Here is a 12,381-nt window from a genome sequence, read left to right on the forward strand (position 1 = left end):
CCTTATTAATAGTGGCAGGTATGAGTACATCTGTTAGATGGCCCTTAAATTTAATCAGAAAGAGGTTGGTTACCAATAATATTTGTGCCACTATTGCATCAGTGGCCATTTCTTGTCAGGCAAGCTGTTGTAGCCCACAGGGTCCAGACTTGGGTGAGACTGGTGATGATTTTCCTTCTCCTCAACTATTGTACACAACATTTCCCATTATTGTTAAAGCTGGCAGGAAGTGGTGAAGCCTCCAGGTGAGTACCCACATGATTTCTCCATGTTTATGGTTCAAGTAGGTGGTGTCTCCAGCACGAGTCTTATCATCACATTTAAAGGATAACCAAGAGCAATAACAATAGCAAGTAATGTCTGAGGGTCTTTGGAACCTAGTGATGAACATCTCAGAAAAAGGTAACCATTTCCTGATACTGAAGACTTATTTGGTAGCCTTTAGTGTCTGTCAGTTGAGATACTGTCCACCTCATTATATGATTGCTCCATTTAAGTTTTTTAATGTTATATGTATATGCTTAATGAAGTTTCTAATGTAGTAGATTTTCATATGGATTTTTCAAAAGGCTTTCAGTGCCTCTTATCCCTCCCTACATTTGCTTCTCTACCTTTCCTTCCCCCCTCCACCCTCTTTCATCATTCTTATTTAATTTTCCTCTTCTCCTTTTTATAACACTCTATTTCCTCTCCCCTGGCTTCAAAGATCTCTTCCTCCCCATGGAGCCTTACTAGATCCTAATTTCTATGAGTATTACAAAGAAAGCACACATACCTAAAACTTAAAAAGATTTCATTCACACATGAAAATCATGTGATGTTTATCTTTCTGGGTCTGGGCTGCTTCATGCAAGATTATTGCTTTCAACACTAATTATTTTCTTGCAATCTTTATGATTTCATGGTGATATTTAAGATAATCATCAGTCTGACTACAGGGAAAGTCAAGATCAGGCCTGCTATCCTCTATTGAGTAGGGTCTTAGGCAGGGTCAACCTTGTGGATTTCTGGGAATTTCTCTAGAGCCATGTTTCTGATAACCCTATAATGGGTCCCTGAATCAAGATATCTCTTTACTTTCTCTCATCCCTGTCCTTCCTCCAGCTCAACTATCCCATTACTTCAAGTTCTCCTCAACTCTCCCCTTCTCCTATCCTCCCCTTCTTTCCCCCTCCTTCCTCCCCCTCCAGTCCAATGCTCCCAATTTTGTCAGGTGATCTTGTTTGTTTCCAATACCAGGTGGGTCTATATATGTTTTTCTTTGGGTTCACCTTATTAGTTAGCTTCTCTAAGTTCATGAACTATAGGCTCAATATCCTTTGTTTATAATTGTATCCACTTATGAGTGAGTACATACCATATTAATCTTTTTGGGTCTGAGTTACCTAACTCAGGAGAGTTTTTTCTAATTTCATCCACTTGCAAGTAAAATTCAAGATGTCATTGTTCTTTATTGCTGAGTAGTACTCTAATGTGTAAATGTGCCACATTTTCTTTATCCATTCTTCAGATGAGGGACATCTAGGTTTTTTCTCAGGTTCTGGCTATTACAAATAATTTTGCTATGAACATAGTTGAACAAATGCTTTTATAGTATGATTGAGCATCTTTTGGGTATATGCCCAAGAGTGGTACTGCTGGATCCTAAGGTAGGTTGATTCCCAATTTTCTGAGAAACTGCCATACAGATTTCCAATGTGATTGTACAAGTTTGCATTCCCACTAGCAATGAATGAGTGTTCCCTTTACTCCACGTCCTCTCTAGCATAAGCTATCATTAGTGTTTTTGATCTTAGCCATTCTGAGAGGTGTAAGATTGTATTTCAGAGTTGTTTTGATTTGCATTTCCGTGATGGCTAAGGATGTTGAACATTTCCTTAAGTATCTTCTGGCCATTTGAGAGTCTTCTGTTGAGAATTCTCTGTTTAGTTCAGTTGATTATTGTTCTTTCAAGGTCTATGAAGAATTGTGTTGGGATTCTGATGGAGATCGCACTGAATCTATAGATTGCTTTTGGTAAGATTTCCATTTTTACTATGTTGATCCTACCTATCCAAGAGCATGGAGGATCTTTCCACTTTCTGGTATCTTCTTTGATTTATTTCTTCAAAGACTTAAAGTTCTTGTCAAATAGGTCTTTAACTTCCTTAGTTAGTGTTACCCCAAGATCTTTTATGTTATTTGTGGCTATTGTGAAAGTGATAATTCTCTGAGTTCTATGTCAGCTTCCTTATCATTTGTGTATAGGAGGGCTACTGATTTTTTTGAATTAATCTTATATCTTGCCACATGGCTGAAGGTATTTATCAACTTTAGGAGTTCTCTGGTAGAGTTTTTGGTGTTTACCATATTTGTAGACATCTGCAAATAACAAAAGTTTGACTTCTTCCTTTCCAGTTTGAATCCCCTTGATCTCCTTTTGTTGTCTTATTGCTATTGCTAAAACTTCAAGAACTGTGTTGAAAAGATATGGACAACCTTTTCTTGATCCTGATTTTACTGGAATCGCTTTGTGTTTCTGTCCATTTAATTTGATGTTGGCTGTTGGCTTGCTGTATATTGCTTTTATAATGTTTAGATATACTCCTTGTATCCCTATTCTCTCCAAGACCTTTATCATGAAGTGGTGTTGAATTTTATTGAATGATTTTTCAGAATCTAGTGAGATGATTGTAAGTGTTTCTTTCTTTGAGTTTATTTATAAGGCAGATTACTATAATAAATATTCAAATGTTGAACCATTCCCAGATTTCTGGGATGAAGTCTATTTGATCATGGGGGATGATTTTTTGTTGGTTTCTTGGATTTAGTTTGCCAGTATTTCACTGAGTATTTTTGCATCTATGTTCATGAACATAGTTCTGCGGTTCTCTTTCTTTGGTGAGTTCGTGTGTAGGTTTATTTTTTGCATCTATGTTTATGAATATAGTCTGTAGTTCTGTTTATTGGGTGAGTCTTTGTGTGGTTTGGGTATAAGGGTAACTATAACCTTATAAAAGGAGTTTTGCAACGTTCCTTCTGTTTCTATTATGTGGAAGTCTTTGAGGTGTATAGATATTATGTCTTCTTTGAAGTTCTGATTGAATTCTACACCAAAACCATCTTGCCCTGGGCTATTTATTTATTTATTTTGGTGGGAGGCTTTTGATAACTGCTTGTATTTCATTGTAGGTTATTTGTCTTAATAAATTGTTCACCTGGTCTAGATTTAATTTTGGTATGTGGTGCCTATCCAGAAAACTCTTCATTTCTTTTACATTTTCCAATTTTTTGGAATACAGGTTTTTGTAGTATGACCTAATGATTCTCTGAATTTCCTCAGTGTCTGTTGTTATGCCCCCCTTTTCATCTTTTTATTTTTTAATTTGTGTATTATCTCTCTACCTTTTGATTAGTTTGGATAAGGGTTTGTCTATTTTGTTGATTTTCTTAAAGAACCAGCTCTTTGGGGCTGGAGAGATGTCTCAGAGGCTAAGAGCATTGCCTGCTCTTCCAAATGTCCTGAGTACAATTCCCAGCAACCACATGGTGGCTCACAACTATCTGTAATGGGGTCTAATGCCCACTTCTATCCTGCAGGCATACATACAGACAGAATATTGTATACATAAGAAATAAATAAATAAATAAATATTTTTTAAAAAAGAATCAGCTCTTTGTTACATTGCTTCTTTGTTTCTATCTTATTGATTCCAGCACTCAATTCATTTCCTGCCATCTACTCCTCCTGGCTGAGTTTGCTTCTTTTTGTTCTAGAGTTTTCAGGTGTGCTGTTAAGTGGCTAGTGTAAGATTTCTCCACTTTATATTAATCTTGATAGGCATAAATAATCTCTTGGAGTTTGTATAACACCTGTCTAGTCCTTCTGGCCTTTAGAGTTTCCATTAAGAAGCCTGGTGTTGCCAGACAGTGGTGGCTAATGCCTATAATCCCAACACTTGGGAGGAAGAGAGAGTTCAAGGACAGCCTTGTCTGCAGAATGAGTACCAAGACAGCCAAAGTCACACAGTGTAACTCTGTCTCAACAAAACAAACAAAAACAAAAAACAAAAACAAAATGAAGTCAGGTGCTATCCTAATGGGCATGCTTTTATATGATACTAGTTCTTTCCCTGTTACAGTTTTTAATATTCGTACTTTGTTCTATACATTTAGCATTTGATTATTATGTGTCATGGAGAATTTCTATTTTGTCCCTGTCTATTTGGTGTTCTGAGTGTTTGTTATGTTTTAAAAGGCAACTCTTTCTTTAGGTTAGGGAATTTTTCTTCTATTGCTTTGTTGAAAATATTTTCTCTAATTTTTACCTGAGTCTCTTCTCCTTCCTCTATCCCTAGTATTCATATATTTGTTCTTTTCATGGTGTTCCAGATTTCCTGGATATTTTGTGTCAGAAATTTTTTAGATTTAACAATTTTTTTGTTTTTATATCCATTCTTGTATCTTATCCTCAACTTTTGAGATTCTCTCTTCTAAGTCTATTGATGAGGCTTACCTCTGAAGTTTTTATGTTTCACTTCCTAAACTATTTCTAGTTTTTTCAAAGTTTCTTTTTTGTTTTTTCTGTTTGTTTGTTTGTTTCCGTATTGTTTTTTGAGACAGATTTTCTCTGTAGTTTTGGAGCTTGTCCTGGAACTAGCTCTTGTAGACCAGGCTGACCTCAAACTCACAGAGATTTGACTACGTCTGTCTCCTGAGTGCTGAGATTAAAGGCATGCACCACCACTGCCCGGTTAGTTTGAGTTCTCTTTAATGACTATGCTGTTCATTAGTGTGTTTTGTGCTTTGTTAGATCCTTCTTTCATGTCAAGAATTCTTATAATGATATTCATTCCACTATTTGTGTTTTCAGATTCCAATAAAGAATTTGCTCACATACCATTTAAGGACCTTTTAGATATTCGAAATTATTTTTGACTTCTTTTTTTTTGCACTTCTATTATATTTTGTATTTGGGCCTAATGTAGTTGGGTTACTAGGTTCTTATGGAAACATCCCTGCCTTGGACATTGGTATCTGTGTTTATGAGCTGCAATCTAGGCATCTGGAATGGGATGATTGAAGTGAAAGGTGTTGATATCCAATCTTGTCTTTGTTGGCTGGGTGTTCCATTCCTTGGTTTCTGTTGTTCTCTCCGGATTTTGGTCATGCCTGGTGACTGTGGGTTGCCCAGTAGGGTGCACTTGTGCATGTGACTGCATGGAAGAATGGGATAGATGTGGGCATGGAGAAAAGTCTGACTGGGGCTTCAGAACCAAGGAGATCCTATTCAGACCTAGGACTGGGCTCCATATGGAGATAGAAATGTGGTAGAAAGAGGGTATTCTGTAAGTAGGCTAATGCAAGCCAAAGGATTATCTGGAAAGACAGCTATATTAGGGGACCCTGTGTCTGAACAAAGAGTTGGAGTCTCCAGTGAATGTAGTTGAAGTCTGAGTAACGGACCTATAATCAGGTTGTTCTGTAATCTAAAGCATGATTAATAAAATCTCAGAGAGAGAAATTGGGGTTCAACATGAAGATCCAAAAGCAAAGCAATAAGCCACTGGATCTTACCTCAACCTCAGTCCAAAATGGTTATCCTGCCTCCAGTATTCTCAGAATGACTAAGACTGAGAGTTGTCTCTTCCCATCTTAAACACCAATCTAGTTCTGGGATTAAATGCGTGCACCACAGGGATTGAAGTCACATACTGCCTGGTTTCTAAGACAACTAATATAGGTACTGGGATTAAAGGTATGTGTTACCACTGTCTGGTCTGTAAGACTGACCAGTGGGATTGTTTTACTCTCTGATATTCAGGCAGGCTTTATCTATTAAAATGCAAATGAAATGCAATACAAGAATGGAAAGATCCCAATGGAGGGTTGGAAGAATAGTGTGGTTCACCTACCAGAATTCCAACTAGGTTTGACTACAGGGGGTCTAGCCGAAAGCGTTTCTGGATACTACAAATTGAAAGGAAGGAATGGGGATGGGCTAGGAACAGAGGAAGGCAGATGAGAGGGTCTACAGGAGAACAACTACGTTCACTCCAAGTTTTGGTGGAGTCCCCCAAGGTTGGTGAGGAATGGGAAGAGAGGCCCCTTCAACCAAGCTGTTATAGGGCTGGGAATGAGACTGGAAAGTTTGGAATGGGAGACAGGAATGAGAATGAGAAATACCTACCAGTCCTAGCTTGTTGTGGTCCTGTGGGTCCCATATAGAGGATCTTTAGAGATATCTGTGACTGACATAGAAGAATGGGAAGACATTATATAAAGGGTATAGTGTCCTTTGTAAGTCTAGAAGTCTCTCAAAATGCTGCTGCTGACAAGAATTTTAGACTATGATAATGCTTTGGCAACCCAACAGGAAGAACTAAAAGTAAAAATAAAGGGGCAAATTACTGTCTTAAAAGGTGTATTGTGATTGTGGGTCTCTCTCTCTCTCTCTCTCTCTCTCTCTCTCTGTGTGTGTGTGTGTGTGTGTGTGTGTGGTGGGGGTGATAAATGTGAAGGAGTATAGACTTAAAACTTGAAATAAAATGGATACATTACTTCTGAGTGTTAAATGAACATGAAAATCTTTCCAACATCAATCATTCCATTTTTAACTGCATTGTTTCTGTATCTAGTGACACTGAAGACCACTGACATCCCAAAACCTTTGATTTGGGAAGTAAGTGTGAAAATATACATTGGAGAAGTGAATCCATTTGAGGGCACATAGCAGGCACTTTTTTTGAGGAACTAGACTTTCATAGAAGCCGTTTGATGAGAATAAAAATCCCCATGCTCCCGGGGGAGCTGAGACATGCAACAGAACACCCTGGTATCTTGGACTCCTGTCTTCTCTAGTTTACATAGATACTCAGTCGCTATCTGTCAAGGTCAGAATGCAATGAGTAGGTTGCCTCTTTCCACACAAAATTAGTCATCACAGCCTCAAATGCCGGCAGGGGTGGTCCATAAAGCTAGAGAAATCTGAGATCCTTTCCTGATGAACATAAACTAGTGAACATTTAACCCTGAGAGCTTCTCTGCTGTTTTCAGCTGAGACTTGGGTGTGAAGAAGTGAGCTCCAACTGGGAAAGCATCTGAGTTCCTGCCATGGCAAACAGAACCTGTGGCTTTTCCTTCTGCCCTTGGGGCTGAGCTCCTCTTTGCTGACACTTTCCACTGTTGACCTGACAGATAGTTGCAAGGCCACCTCAGCCAGGGCCCTGGGGTAGGCTTCCCATGGGGCCAAGACTGCCATGAATTGCATCATACAGCCAAAGCAATCTAGATTTAAGCCTGGATTATCTGAAGCTAACAGACACCTCTGTACTTCTCAGGACCAAAGCATCCCTGAAGCCCAAATGTTTGTGGTGAGTACATGACCTAGCCGATAATCTTCTGTAGGTTCCATCCCTCTCGGCAGGAGTCACCAACCCTATGGCAAATTCTTAGGGACTCATCTGGAAAATATCCTTCATTTCAACAACCCTATTGTGTATTGCTACTTAAGCCAGCTATGTCCTTTCTTTCTAGTCAGCTGTTCAGTCAGGAGAGTCTGGGGGTAGGATTGGAGACACAGGGTCTCTGATGTCAGAAGAACATAAATGTGTTGCTATGGATGTTTCTGACATCCACAGATGAAATCAACAGGTTCAAGATAAAGAACTGGATAGTAGATAATAGTACAGTTTCTCTCTCTCTCTCTCTCTCTCTCTCTCTCTCTCTCTCTCTCTCTCTCTCTCTCTCTCTCGCTCTCCTCTCCCCCCCCAGGTTCATTTCCACATCCTGTGTTGGATACCCAGCCTCAGGCCTGTGGACATACAGGTAAGTTGCACACTCATGTACTTTTCCAGATCTTTGAAAACAGAGATATTTTCTTCCATGTAGATTTCATGAGTCTTTCTTACAACTACACAAAGACATGGTAAGAACATACTAGCTGAGATTTTGATGTAAGTAAGTCTCAGTTCCCCAAATACGAAGTAGACAGAGGATTGGGGGTGACTGGGATATTTGTGGGTACAATTCAGCAGAAGTTCCTGCATCAAGTTCCTTAGCCTCTCTAGGGCACCTGTGAACCACGGACACTGCACCCTCATCCCAGTGGGGATGACCTGCAGAGACACTTCACTTTCCCCAGGAGGAAGACTGACCCTGAATTCACTCTTTTCTTTTCTTTTCTTTTCTTTTCTTTTCTTTTCTTTTCTTTTCTTTTCTTTTCTTTTCTTTTCTTCTCAGGCTTCCTAGACAACACAGACAGCAAGGTGCTCCTGCCTCCTTTGTACATGCATATATAGAGAAGATATTGGAGGGAAGTGTGGAGCAGGGAGCATATTCTTACATGTTTGTTATGGAGGTTCATGTCTTTTGTGTGTGAATGCTGACACAGCACAGAGGCATCTTCAATTACATCCAGCATTACAGACACATAAGGGAAGGGATGTACAGAAATTAGGGGATATTGGTGGCAAAAAAAAACAAAGAAAAAAACTGAGAAATTCCAGATTAAATTGCATTTTTTATCAGTAACAAATGCTATTCGGAATTGGAATTTCTTGGGCAGGATTTGAGACGTTTCTGAAAGTGTGCTCTTGTTTACCTTAGCTTTGCGAATTTTGTGTGTTAAATCTGGCAGCTGAGTCTATTAAGCCATGTACACGCCCCAGGCACTGCCCAGTGACTATTAGAGCTCTTTGTGAAACAGACACTACTGGTTGTGTGCAACCTGTTCTGAGGCCCTGTGAGAACAGAACAATGATTGACACCAGGAGGAGGTTTGCTGGCATGCCGTCCAGGCTTTGCCATCATCTCATTAATCTTGATTTGCTGGGTTTAAGATGGTATTAAAGAAAGCACAGCATGGTCACCCACACACCTCATCTTGCAATCCCCTCTGGAGCACTGTGAGATGGAGAAATGGGGATTGGCACCCTGTGTGGGGAATGCCAGTAAATGAACATCCAGGACTGTGTTCTGTTTTAGAGCACTCTACTCTGGAAACATCTGAAATACTCTACTCTAAAACTTACCATGTAGAAGAATGCAAATAAATCCACATCGATGACATGCAGACTTCTTGGACTTAGATGGCACTCAGAGATAACTTTTCTTTCCATGTGAGCTGATCCTTCTTCTACTCACATCTTTCCTGTGGGCACTTACCTTCCCTGCTTCTCTCTCTCTTTCTCTTTCTCTCTCTCTCTCTCTCTCTCTCTCTCTCTCTCTCTCTCTCTCTCTCTCTCTCTCCCTCCCTCTCTCTCTGTGATGATTTGCAAAAGATATTTGGTTTTGTCCTGACCAATTTCAATATTTGAAAAATCTGTTACCACAATCACTTTCCTTCAAAGTTTCAGTTTGTAACAAAGGGCTTGGCCTCTGTGGGTCTGCTTTAGGAACTGTATGAGCCATTGATCCATGCAGAACAGGAAACTTGGCTTGTGAGTTGGTTCTGAGGCAGATATGAATCTCTGAGAGAGGCATGGTGGTTTCTTGTGAATCTAGTGCAGAGCTCAGGGCTCAAAGACACCTGAGACCCAGAGCTGCAGGCAGACAGGTACTGGGTTGAGAGGCAGACAGAGGGGATTTAGGGCTCAACTGAGAAGCCCTGTGTGCTGTATGAGGCCATGGGACATCTGCAGAGAATGCTGACAGACAAACCTTTGCTTTTACAAGTATTGCCCTGGAGACTCTATGGGTTTCTTGGTTCTTCAGTGGGAGAAAATGGGGGAGGGGTATCAAAAGCTCAGGCCCTGCTCTCAAGCTCACCCTGCAGGAGAAAGGCCTTGATCTGTACATTTGCAGGGGAGAAGATATGCTTCCTTGTTCAGGACATATCCTGGTGTGAGTTCTTTGTTTCCATGTAGCCAACAGCCCACTCTGAATCTCCAGGAAGGGTCTGGGAACACTCAGTCCCATGGAGACACTAGAGAGGTCAGAACCTTTTTTTTTTAACCACATACTGATCAGTTTACCTGCTTCTTGGCCTGAGAGGTCCATATGTTTAAAGAGGCCTGGGTGATTAAAGATAGATGGGTATATGATTTTTAAGGAAGGCAGACTTGACACAGGGCAGGGGTGATAGCCTAGAGATTTGGGACCTGGGCGAAGCTGTGTCCATGCCCTTCATGCTGTGTTTCCAGCCCTGGCACAGCCTGACACTTTCTAGGGCGGGCACAAGCCTCTTACGGGGCCAGAAAAGGAGTGATGCCTACCATATGTCACAGTGGTTATTATTCACAAGGAGTGCTTAGGGTGTCCAGGAGAAATAGACATTTGTGGTGTTCTCAAGAGATTGTAGATTTCATTCCCCAAGATCCAGGACCGTCTGTGCCAACTGCATGTTATGCTGTTACAGCTCCATGCTCCAGACCCCTAAGCATGCTTCCCCAGAGCTGTTTTGCAGCCTGCATCTGAGAAGCCTGGCTTACCCCTTGATAAGGCTAGGCATCTCTAGGTCCTAAAGTGGAGCAAAAAAATGTAAATCTCAGCAAAAATTAATTTAAAAAAACTGGAAAAAACTGTGCTAGGCACCTGATTGCCCTTGGCATGCTTTAGAAATATGGCATACAGGTTTATAGGAGATCCAGGTCTCAGGATATCATAGCAAATAAATCCTGATCAAATATATTTGATCAATAGCAAAGCTGACAGATATTACAAAGGGATACAGCCAACACAAGCAAAGTTTCCTTCTGTTCTGGTCTATTGTGTGCAGAGTAGAGAGTTCAGAATAGCACACTATGTTGAGAAATGATGCCATTATCTTAATTATGTGCTTTCTACAGCAACAGCACCCATGTCAAGCATTCCTAGTCACACCCGGCTGCACCCTATGTGAGATGAAAGATGTTCTACACCCTGTGTCTCCTTGACCATACCCAGCTGTGTCACAGTAACTCCCAAGGGCTCAGTCTCAAATCACAATGAACAACTACACAGCTGTGGTAGAGTTTGTCCTGCAGGGATTCTCTGGGGATCCTGCATTCCAGGCTTTCTTCTTTACCTTTTTCTCCACTTTCTATATCCTAGCTCTTGCAGGAAACACCCTCATTTTCATGGCCATTAGCCTGAACCAAAGTCTTCACACCCCCATGTACTTCTTCATTGCAAACCTGGCCTTGCTGGACATTGCTTGCACATCCACTGTTCTTCCCAAGATGTTGGAGGGTCTGGTGGAGAAGGGCAGCCACATCTCTTATAAGGGATGCTTGACTCAGCTTTTCTTCCTAACCTGGGTTCTTGGTGCTGAGCTGCTGCTGCTCACGGCCATGGCCTATGACCGCTATGTGGCCATCTGTCGCCCACTGTACTACAGCATGCTGATGAGTCGGTTCGTCTGTGTCCTGCTGGCAGGCACTGTGTGGGTCAGCAGTGCAATCAACACATCCGTGCACACTGGCCTGATGACACGGCTTCATTTCTGTGGTCCCAACCAAATCCATCACTTTTTATGTGAAATCCCAACACTGTTACAGCTGTCTTGCAGCCCAACCACCCTCAACAACATCATGACTATAATAGCAGACGTTTACTTTGGCGTGGTCAACTTTCTGTTTACCATGATATCCTACAGCTTCATCATTGCCAGCATCCTACGCATCTGCTCTGCAGAGGGCAAGAAGCGTGCTTTCTCCACCTGCTCTGCCCACCTGATGGTGGTCACCTTGTATTACTCCACTGTCATCTATACCTATGTGCAGCCTGGCTCTGGATCTTCCTTGGAAAATAGCAAGGTGGTTGTCTTATTGTACACAGCAGTCTGCCCTACCCTGAACCCCCTCATTTACTCTCTGAGGAATAAGGATGTCAAAGTGGCCCTCAGGAAGGTGTTTCCCTGTGTCTGTTGAGGAGATAGAAAGCAGTGGTGTGGCTTGATCCAGCTGTTGATGAACTCATTGGAACATATGACTAAGAATCTGATGTCATGACAAGGAACAGAAAAGCAATTTATGTGGCAGATGTTCACACAATGTGCTGGTCTTGGAGGAGCCACTGGCCATTTCTTTCTGTCTGTGTGGGCATCAGGTTGGGGCAGGCTGCATGTCTATAGCCTGATGTTGCTGATGAGGGGTTTTTAATATCCTGTGTTGGTGAAAATCATTTAGACCCTGATATTTCACTTGAGAAGAACTGTGTCTGGTCGGGGGAGAAAGTAGAATGGGGGGGAAATAGAAGGGGAAAAGAGTAGGGGGAGGAGAACTTGAGTGAATGGGATGTTTGATATGGAGGGTGGACAGAGATGGAAGCAAGGAAAGATATTTTGATTGAAGGAGCCATTATGGGGTTAGCAAGAAACCTGGCACTGGAGAGATTTCTAAGAGTCCAGAAGGATGACCCTGGCTAAGACCCTAGCAATAGAGGAGAGAGTGCCCAAACTGGCAATGCCCTGTAGTCAGATTG

General features: G+C 41.4%; 1 protein-coding gene across 1 annotated transcript; it reads left to right on the forward strand.

The window, feature by feature from the left end:
- The first annotated feature begins 10,904 nt into the window (after nt 1–10,904).
- On the forward strand, nt 10,905–11,828 carry LOC148121448 (olfactory receptor 13A1-like). The gene has a single exon (XM_087907648.1). The coding sequence runs from the start codon at nt 10,905–10,907 to the stop codon at nt 11,826–11,828; it is 924 nt and encodes a 307-aa protein (XP_087763774.1).
- Nucleotides 11,829–12,381: the final 553 nt, after the last annotated feature.

Source organism: Myodes glareolus, chromosome 7, assembly GCF_982192425.1.
Source record: "Myodes glareolus chromosome 7, mMyoGla1.1, whole genome shotgun sequence".
Lineage (NCBI taxonomy): Eukaryota > Metazoa > Chordata > Mammalia > Rodentia > Cricetidae > Myodes > Myodes glareolus.